Genomic DNA, 11057 nt, shown 5'->3' with positions numbered 1-11057 from the left:
CTCTCTTACTCTCTCTACTCTCTTACAAAACTTTAATTTGCTAATAAATCCCAAAATAATTTTAGGGAAAAATAGTTACCGGTACATGTATAGAAGAAAAATAAACGAAATTCAACTTAAAAATATTATTTCAGATGTAATGTTAGTCCTGTATATAAAAATAGAGAAAATTGACTTCAACTGTCATTTTAGAACGCGAGACAAGGTAACCGTTTTAAACGTCGCCCCCCCCCCCCCCCCCCCCCCCCCCCCTGGTTCCACTCTCAACCCAGCAATATCGATTCTGGATCCACCAAAAGCCACCGTAGCTATCCTATAACGTTGCTCACTTGCGCTGAACGTACTGACATGGCCGTAAATCAGGCTCTCTGGGTAAAATAAACAGTTAATTTTTTATGATTGTTGCGAATAACAAGGGTAGGAATGTCAAGTTCAGATGAGTTACTATATAAATCATTTGCATTCTATTCACTCAAGGTATGAGAAAACCCTTCTATCGCTTTTTACAGCCGACATCTTCCAATCATCTGCTTATCAGTTCTTTTGAACAAATTTAGTAATGAAATACAATTGACACCACAGGTACATATATAAACTTATTTATTATGTATCAAGAGAAATTTCAATTAATACATGTATAACAGGCAGGCTTATTATACAATCCAACTGCAACAGTCGCATTAGTATTATCATAATATTGGCCTATATATACAATAGGGTGTCGCTCCATTGACAAAACTCGAGGGATATTTCTTTCTTTTATCTCTTTCATCCCCCTCTTTCCGGATTGCTTATGATACAATGTGTACGACCTCGCTGTTATTCTTCAAGAATTTGCCATGTAGTTGATCTGCAGAACGTTTGGACGAAGTGACATCATAAAATTATTTTTTTAACCATGTAAACTCAATGTTTGTAAAAAATACAGAGGAAATGGGATATTCATAGCCCTGTGGTAATATAATGTATTTACCAATAATACGAGTAAACAGCATGTTTGCATGCACTCCTTGCATTATGTATTATTATATATTAGCATGATACTTATTATAATTCTATATCCATAACAAATAAGGATAAAACATAATTTTGGCCAATGATGTCATCCTTGAACATATTATTGGCGAGCGTCGTCAACGACGTTATTGTTCACCAATTAAAGAAGAGGGAACGATTCTGTGCTGTTTATATTGTTTATTTAAATAAGACTGTGCGACAGTGTCGGATGACGTCGATGTTGCAACTTCAGTGTTGCCTGGGGGACATTTACACTCAAAATATGAAATGCATATGTACCAGTAATATTCATTTGCTTTTGAACAATGTGTTGTTTTTGCAAACCTTCTGAAGATGTGCCTCGGTTGATTTTACTTTTCAGACGTTATCAAATAACATTTCAACCTTGTCCTATGTCTGTAATTCTATATAAAAAACTCCGTAACCGGTTAAAATATTGCGTATATAAAAATATATACATGATTTTTAAAAACAGTTCATTTGGACTGTGTCCGATAGATAGAAATCATAATTCATATTAAAATATTTAACACTATTTACAAAAGAAATTTCAGTTTAAAAATTGAAAACTTTTAAGTCACACTGGCTCTCAAAATATATCTTGAAGACTTGGCAATAACCAGGCTGTTTGTATCATGCCAACATTTGGTTCTTGACAGGCTGCTTACATCATGCCGATTTGTGTATTCTCCTCATTTTTCTCCTTTTCAAAGAACATGAAATCCTAAAAACAAACAAACAAATATATATATATACGCTTTCGAACATTTTCATAGCATGTTAAAGTGCAATAGTAAAAAGACGAAGAAAGACGATACTTGTTTTAACTTTTAAACTGACAATACTGGAAGAAAAAATGATAGATATTTCAAATGGTCAATACGATGCAATGTTTTTGCAGAGAAAGGTTGTAGAACAAGCATAGTATCCGACCCTGATAGAACCTGTGAGGGAAATTGCTCATTGAGGAAAAAGTCAGAAGAAGAAGGAAGAAAAAAATTACAATTTTAATTATTAAAATAAACATACATAACTTCGCCTCAAGTAAAATTACTATGTTACGTAGACGGGGAAGTTGTTTTGGTTTTAAAAGATATACCAGTATTTTCACCTTCCGTCTATTATTAATTAAAGTAACTATTTTGCCGTTGATTCCAACATCGACGAATACAAGTTTTCGCTATGCAATAAAAACGAAGGGCAAAATGCCTCCAGGCCGAGGCTATATTTGTCCAAAATACTTTTGAATCGCATTTTAGTCTGTGGGGGCATGTGTAGTGGGGGCATGTGTATTTTAGTCTGAAGGCTAAGACCCAATTCCCATAGATTTTAGATCGATCTATCCCTGTGGGGAGTCTCACTAGATTACTGTCAGCTTAGCCGGCTTAAGCGTCTGTCCCGCCTTCTAAAATCTGTAAGAGGGTAATTAACTATGGTGCGCGCTCGGCTGACTGCAATTTTGCGTGAACCCCCAGGGAGTTAGGTCGATCTAAATCTAAATCTCTGGATCGATCTAAATCTCTGGGAATGCACCCGTAGTCTAGCTGGTGGATCCAGGATTTCGCTAATGGGGGAGCAAGGATAGAAAAGATTTTCATCGTTTCATTAAACAAATAAACTCTAAAAATTCTACTATTATATGCAGGGAGTGGCAACAGGGGGATAATTAAATTGGAATGGTCTCTTTTGGATACGTCATTGACCAAACATCCCTCCTCTGATCAACACTGGCGCCATCTTTCGTACTCACAATGAGGAACACAGCTCCCAGCATGCATGCTTTCATCTTGACGTCCAGATCCATGGGGAATGAAACACCAAAATTATCAGCGTCTGTAAACAACTCCTTAACGAGTCCCGACCATTGCTTGGAGACCTGGCCAACCTGGTGTTCACCATCCGCGGATTTTACCTGTTTGCATAAAAATAACAATTATACGTGTTGTAAGGCTCTTTAGTAATTCCATAGAAAAATAATAACAAACAATAGAAAATTGAAATTCATTCAAAAAAAAAAAAAAAAAAAAAAAGAAGAAATTCAACTTAACTTAAGCAGTAAATAAAGATTAAATATTTCCAGGATATAATATTTATGAGAATTCTTAAAAAATTAAAACGATGAACATGAACTTTAACCAAGGCCGGTGCATCCTTAAAACATGTACTTAGCACATGTATTTGAATATCATTTTTTAATCAAAATTTTATTCTTTAAAGAAAATGTGCTCCGACTGCCAATCGAATGCCTTTTTTTAAATTTCAATCAAAATAAACTAGTTGACAAACGGCAAAGTTGTGACTTACGTCAAAAATGACGTCACCACAGGCGCTGCAAGGGACGCATGGGCCCTCAATTCTCAACACGGTGTCGCCCTCCGCGTTGCAAATGGCGAATTTTGGCACGCAGACACTCCAGGACTGTTTGACATAGCCTATGACTTGGCCTACTGGAGCCTCTACTGTCACTTTCTAGAATAATAGTAATAATTATAATTATAATAATAAAAATACTTACTGTCTGTCATAATTTATTTACTTTTTTTTATTATTATTTTTTTTTTATGATGGATATCTCAGGGTGCTATTCATAACATTGATCTCGAGAATTAATTCTTTACTAGTCTAAGTCACATGTCAAAAGCGAATAACCCATATTTTCAAGAGTGGTTTTAGAATGAGCGAAATCTAAAGAGAACAAAACAAAGACATAAAGAAAGAACAGAAAGAAAGAATTAAAATTGCAGGAAGTACAGAATAGTGAAACGTCAATACCTCGAAACAAATAAGGAACCAAACATTGAATAGTTGATTATTGCAGTACTTAAATGTTTTTTTGAATGAGAAAGAAAAAAATTAAAAGCACAGAAGGAGGGCAATACCTGTAAACAACAGGGGAACCAGCAAGTATCACAGCGAAGTGGGCGTGACAGGTGAATGACCTCATGACCTTGGGGGGTCATAATCTGGATGTCAAACGGCCTCTCTTTACCACAGCAGTTACGCGTACAGCAACACGTGTCTGAGGGGGGAATGTAAATATAATATTTAAAAATCTAACAAATATGATTATCAAAAATAATCAAATATATTTAACAAGTGAAAATATAATGACTGTCAAATAATTTTTTTTATTCATCAATTATTATTATTATTATTATTATTATTATTATTATTATTATTATTAAAAAAGATTGCTATTTTCATCCTCCACATTCCATTTTTAATTTGCCAAGTATATTTGGTAGATTCAATCTCGCATGCAGACATGGCAAGCGAAGCGAGACAAACTTTCTCCGCCCAGTGTTTTTCTTCCAATAAATCATAATCCTCATCATCCCCCCCCCCCCCTCCCAACCCTATCCACGCCCCGATATCCCGGATAGCTCACCTTCAGCGGCGAAATACACCCTCTGCCCCATGCTGTTCTTGATTTCGTATTTGTTGTTGGTTTCATAATCAGTGAAGGCTAGAACAAAGAAACACTTTTTACAGTGAACAACGTTACACAATACGTACAGTACGACAGGCAATGACAAGTTAATTATCATAATCATAACTAATGCACTCCCAATTTCAAGTTGTTTTGCGTATATCTATGATAGACAATACGAATACGATCAGCATTGAACAAAATCAATATACGGCAGTAGAATTTTTTACGCTGCCTATTATGTAAAGATTTCAAAAACTGAAATTGTTTCTAAACAGACTAACCATCATCTCTCGTAGGTAAGAGGAGCTTAAGCCTCTATTACCGAGATATATTATAAACATAGGCTTATCCACACAGTTTTTTTTTTTAATTGCTACAATATAACTGAGAGGATGCAATTTGTCACACCTAACGCAATCATAACCACAATGGCGCAGGATTACCCTCCAGTAGCTCCACCTGCTGGTGAAAAGTAGAAGCTGGTCTATCATGCTCAGATACTCCATGACGACACTAACTTACCCTCTAGTATCTCCACCTGCTGGTGCACTAGAAGCTGGTCTATCATGCTCAGATACTCCAGTCCGGGGGGACAGCCCTGAGGGACTGCAGGCTGGGGCATCCATTGAACTCCTCCACCTAAAATTTACATACATCCGATGGGACTGTGATATTGTAAACATACAAAAGGTGATTTGGTGCATTTATGAATGGCTCTACGCTTTAACTACTTGTTTCCACGGTCTACAAAAGTTAATACAGACTAGTTTCATCTCTGGCTTTAGAAATACAACCATTTATATAAAACGGTTTTTGCCAGGACAGTGCGTAAAGTATCTTCATGGTAAATATTTACTAATTAAATGTTAGTATCATAACTTTACCTGTTTGTATAAACTTTTATTATTTTTAAACTGCGCATATGTATATACATGTAACTCTTCTTTTTTGTCATTTTTTTTTCAATCAAATATATAAATTAATACACGGTATTATCTTAATTTGGATTCGCAAAAAAATCTAAATGTACCGTTATACGTATTGAATACATGCATTGTAAGAGGCGGTACAAATCACCGTGAACGTTCACTCTAGATGCACTGCAAACTTCAAGGACCAAGAATGCAGAGGAATTTAGCCTTTATCACCCAGACTGAAAATTGAGCCGGGTATGTGTCTACTGAATACCTGTATTTGGTTCTGTTTAGAAAAATGGATAGATTAGGACACAAATACCACCTTTTAATTTTTCTATTATTTCAACGTCTACATATCCGTGTCTACATAGACATTTAGGGATTTAAGGTCAGCATTGACCTAGATATCCGTATCTAGGTCACAAAGTTCACTAACCTGGAGCTGGTTGCATTCCCGGCTGCATCATCATTGGCTGTGCATTCATCATGGTGCTACCTGGAACGCGAAAGAATTTAATAAAATTATGATTCAAAATGGTTTTAAGTCACGTGGATAACATTATTTTAACCCCCTTTCAATGCTAGGAAAAAGTAAACAAAACGTCATTATTATTATTATTATTATTATTATTGTTCTGTTTTTCTGCTTTGATAACATGTCCTAAAGAGCCGGGCCCAAACAATGGTCCTGAGGCGCTAGAGGGTAGTTGTTCCTTTCTACTTCACTGATAGCACCCTCCGTAGTATGTGTGTTGTGCCAAGGAGGACTATCTTCTGGACTTCGTGGATGTTGATGTTTCCAGGGATTTTGTCGGTGTATTTCTCTAATCCCTTCTTCACAAATCCCAGAGCTCCAATGACCACAGGTATTGTTATGGTCTTTGTTCCCCACATTCTGTTGATCTCGATCTCCAGGTCCTTGTACTTTGACAGTTTTTCTGTGACTTTGACAGAGGTGTTGCGTTCTGATGGTATTGCCATGTCTATAAGAGTGCATTCCTTGTTTTTTCTTGTTCTTGTTCTTGATTGTTCTTCTTCTTATTATTATTATTATCATTATTATTATTATTATTATTATTCTTTCATGGCTAATATACTTCATGAAGAAGAAAATAAGAGAATGCGGAAAGAGCGTTTTTTCAGTGGACTGTCAGGGATTGGAGATAATAAAATGCAGACCTTCACGAAACGTTAATTGATTAAAAACACTGCAAGTGACTAGTAATCCCTTTTTGGGCAAAACGTTATCGATTCCTTAAGTGAAATTTAGGAAAATCCCAATAGAACCCCAGAGGAACTCCTCTCCCAACCATTATTTAAAAAAAAATAACAATAAGAAAATTAATGAAAATTTTATTTTCTATAAAAGATGGTGTAAAAATGGTAACCTAGCTCTACCAGGGACGCAGATAAATTTCTCTAACGCGAAAAGTGTCCTGAATTACTGCAGCCAAATGCTGTTGGAACAATTATGATCTATAAATCATTTTCAAGGGGAGGGGAAGGTGAATGAAGAAGTGGACGCCTCAGAGGCCGCTGAGGGACGCGTACCCTCCCCGCTTTCCATGTGACGCGCATTAGCACCTATTGCTTTTCTGTGGTATTAGGGCGTCATACACCCCATTTCCATACATTAGATCGACCTACTTTAGATCGACCTAACTCCCTGGGGGTTCACGCCAAATAGCTGTCAGCCGGGCGGACACGAAAGTTAATTACCCCCTTACAGCTTGTAGTAGGCGGGACGGACATTTAAGTCGGATTATCTGAAAGTAATCTAGTGAGACTCCCCGCGGGGATAGATCGATCTAAAATCTATGGGAATAGAGCCATACATTCATATGAATTCGGCTGAGCGTGATGTTATAGGGGCAAAATCTAGGATGCGGTTTACCTGTAGAAGTCAACTGGATCCCAACCCTATTTCACAGGGGGAATGTTATTTCACAGTACACGGGACATGACATGCGACTTTGGAAAACTAGAATGAAACCACAGTGTAATCTTCTGTGTGATTATTTTATACCTTAATGAACACCGTGTCGTGGGCTTATTGGGACGTGAATATACTATTTTCGCAGCGACGGAGAGTCAGACCCATAATAATCTTTAAGCACGTTTGCGTTAAGATTAATAAGAGTATAAACCAGGGAAAGTAGAGGGTTATGACCTTTATGATTAACTTATCAAAACTCTATGGCGAGAGTTTGGTATACACATCATTACATGTACGATGTATACTCGATCTTCCACGACAGGTGATCGCACAAAGGCAGACAAGCGGCCCTAAACTTTTCCCGACTGGAAACAATTATATATAATAGAGACATTAGTAATTAAGTTAATGTACTCACCCTATTATTGCTGAAAACGTGCACAAAATAACTCCACGAAGTAATTATAACAGAAGGCCGCCGTATTGGAAGTTGTGATTGTTAATTGACGCATGCGCATCTGCTATTGATTACCCGTCTCCAAGGGCACAATAGCATACCTTGTATACTTAAGTCAAGGCTACTATTTACTCCCTTGTGCAGTATTTAATCTGGTTGCATTGTTGCTTCACGCACCGCACCACACGATCAATGCGTTGAACAAAAAGGTAATGGATGTTATTGAATTGTTATTATGACGACCGTAGAACGATGCAAGAGTAAAGCGAACATGGGGACACAACATGAGGTCACTGAACGCCGTATCACTGTCAAAAAGAAGAATTTATATGTGGGAGAAGGCACATTATATTAAAAAAGTGTCTTGCTTCGCTCGGCAAATATAAAACAGTAGATGAGGACATTTTCACCGTAAAACATACACTTTTCTTTCTTTCTTTCATTATTTCTTTATTCATTCATTTATTTATTTATTTAGGTAGGTAGGTAGGTAGGTAGGGGGAGAGGAGTAAACGTGCTCCTCAGAGGAGCTCCTCCCTTGAGTCCCTCAAAGCTTGACACAGAGTTTGGAAGGCTGGACTGGCACTTGATATAGAGCATATGAGTTGGAGTGGCTCCTTGACAAATTAAAAATAAAAATTGCTGCACTAGCATAATTAATTGCTGATAATTTCCCTCTCTCATGAAATATATCACGTGTGTCTGGACAATAAGTATAACATCTGCTCACTGTCTAAATAAGACATCCTAAATAAGTAGAAGCCCTAAAATTAAATCAGTGTGTGTATACCCGCACAAAAACGAAGTAGATACTCCAGCGCAGTAGACTACTGCAATCATACTGCAAACATGCTTCAAATCTGCTTCGACGTGGGAGCTAATTAGCATATTTGAAACATGCTTCTATCATGCTGCTAATCTACTGCATTAATGCTCCTCCTCTGTACAGCCCTATGCAATTTTTGAAGTAGAATTGCAGTAGGCTATGCTGCATTTCTACTGCAAATATGCTCCACACCTCTACTGCGTTAATGCTTCTTTGCTACTTCGATACTACTGCGTTTTCGTGCGGGTATGTACGTACAGGGTTACCACTTAATATGGAATATTATTTTTTTGCGAGTAAATTTTCTACAAAATATTTAATTTCTCTCTAAGTACTTTAAATCCAAAGCTGAGGTGCCACTCCATGTGTAGCCAGGTGTGTTACCTAATTACCATACAACTCGCGAAACAATTGATGCATGCAGTGGCATGTTTTGTGGTCAGAAATGTGAGGGGTGGTCTTTTCGGCAATTTCTGCCCTTGTATAAAAACGCATGGGTTTGGTCAATCTTTGGAGTGTGTTTAGAGAAGAAACAAAGGGATCGCTCTGAAACGTGACAGGTACCTTAGTGAAAATATGGTTCAACAGCTAAGCAACGCAGCTTACTATGGGATTCTCGCTCTCAGAGAAAATGGCCAGAAACAGTCAGCCATTGCCAGGTAATTCAACATTTATCAGGAACCGTTTGTGAAGTCCTCTTAAGAAATGCTGCAACAGGGGCACCTACTCCAATACCTCGACCAGGGTGTCCGCGTATCACACCAAGAAGACAGGGTCGCCTTCTCCTGAAAGTACGCCGTGCTGGTTGTACAAAGACAACCAGTGTCCTCAGAAAAGAGAGGCAGAATGTCATTCAAACGCCAGTTTCAAGGTCCCTAGTGAACAAGAGATTACTGCAAGCCGGTTATTTTGCACGAAGGCCAGTAGGGAAACCACTGTTAACAGCAGGCCATATACAGCGACGTCTGCAATGGGCTGGGGACGACGTGGGTTTGCAGCCAAAACTCTGGAATCACGTCGTTTTCAGTGATGAGGCCAGAGATGGATTTTTTAGGGTTGATCGTCGAATCCGTGTCCACCAACGTGTACGAGGGGCATAAAACGATGATTGGGTACTGCCTAGGATGCAAGCAGGGGATGGTAACGTCTTTGTTTGGGGAGCATTTCATGTTGGTGCCCAGAACCAGTTGGTTTTTTCTAGGAGGCAACCTCATCCAGGATTCCTACAGAGACATTCTACAGCAAACAATGCTTTGATTGGTAAGAGTCATCTTCAGGAACAACTTTGTGTACCAAGAGGACTGCGCAACCCCACATCGAGGCCGCAGAATCACTGTTTTTCTTCAAAACCAATGGGTTCAGCAACAGCCCTGGCCTGCAAACTCTCCAGATATGAACCCAATTGAAAATCTGTGGGCGGAAGTAATTCACAGAATTAATAGCTATGGTCCTCGGCCGGTAAATGTTGATGAACTGCGACAGGCAAATGTCACTGCGTGGAATGATATCCCCACCCAAACTCTAAAAAACGTGTCACAGGGTATGCCATGTAGGATGAGGGCGCTGCAAGCGGCTGCTGGAGGTCATACCCGCAATTACTGACTTTTCATGATTTACTGTAGTGAGTTCTTTGACTGTGTAACATATCACTGTCCGGAGGCTATCATTTTCTTTAATATCTTATCTTAAGGTTTATACTGACATCAAACTGTTGATATGGTTTTCTGGGGGTGTTCCTTTCTTTTGACTGGCATCTTATGTCAGATTTGATATAATTGACCAAAATATCTCACAACAGAAGACTGGATGTTATTATCACTCAGTGACATACTTTTTTAATGACTCAAGCCCAAAAAATTTTGATTAGCACTCAAAAATAACAATGATAAAAAATATTCCATATTAAGTAGCAACCCTGTATGTGTGTGTGCGTGCCCGGATGTGTGAATGGAGAGAGAGTTTCTTAGATAGAATGAAAAGGTTTTTTTTTTTGTAATTTTTCATTACTAGTTTTGAAGAATTTTCATATATTTGCCTTCTTTTCAGAAATACGAATGCAGTCTCCACGTTTTAAACCCCGGTTTGTTTCAAATTTTTGTGCACTTCTGAGTCAATAAGAATCATATTTTCCGGATAACAGACAAGGAATCCTTTCTTATTACGAAAGCTCGAACATTTTCTCTTTATCTGAGTTCAAATCACCCTGAGCTTCAGAGATAATTTGACACTAACCTGACACGATGAAGATAGGCTATAGTGAAGAGGTTAGTGTCAAGTTATCTCTGAAGCTCAGGGGGAGTTCAAATATATTTCATATCTAAAATGGCAATCCAGGCGTTTTTTACCGATTAAGCATTTTGTGAATTTTGCAGCATATATCCTTACAATCATATCAAATATAAGATAATTGCATGACTAAATAGTGCAGGACAACTCAGCAATTGATCTGAACACGTAAATCGGATTAAAAT

General features: G+C 37.9%; 1 protein-coding gene across 1 annotated transcript; it reads right to left on the bottom strand.

The window, feature by feature from the left end:
* Positions 1-583: 583 nt before the first annotated feature.
* Positions 584-7849, bottom strand: LOC106151806 (phospholipid scramblase 1). The gene is made up of 8 exons (XM_086997955.1): positions 7722-7849; positions 5804-5863; positions 4973-5089; positions 4406-4483; positions 3897-4036; positions 3322-3486; positions 2768-2929; positions 584-1741 (listed from the first exon to the last, which is right to left on the bottom strand). The coding sequence occupies exons 2-8, from the start codon at positions 5853-5855 to the stop codon at positions 1682-1684; spliced, it is 774 nt and encodes a 257-aa protein (XP_086854081.1). The 5' UTR covers positions 5856-5863; positions 7722-7849; the 3' UTR covers positions 584-1681.
* Between the last annotated feature and the right edge of the window lie 3208 nt (positions 7850-11057).

The sequence above is a fragment of the Lingula anatina genome, chromosome 10, assembly GCF_051362555.1.
Source record: "Lingula anatina isolate TDL-2025a chromosome 10, LinAna3.0, whole genome shotgun sequence".
Classification (NCBI taxonomy): domain Eukaryota; kingdom Metazoa; phylum Brachiopoda; class Lingulata; order Lingulida; family Lingulidae; genus Lingula; species Lingula anatina.
This window is presented reverse-complemented; position numbering and strand designations above follow the sequence as displayed.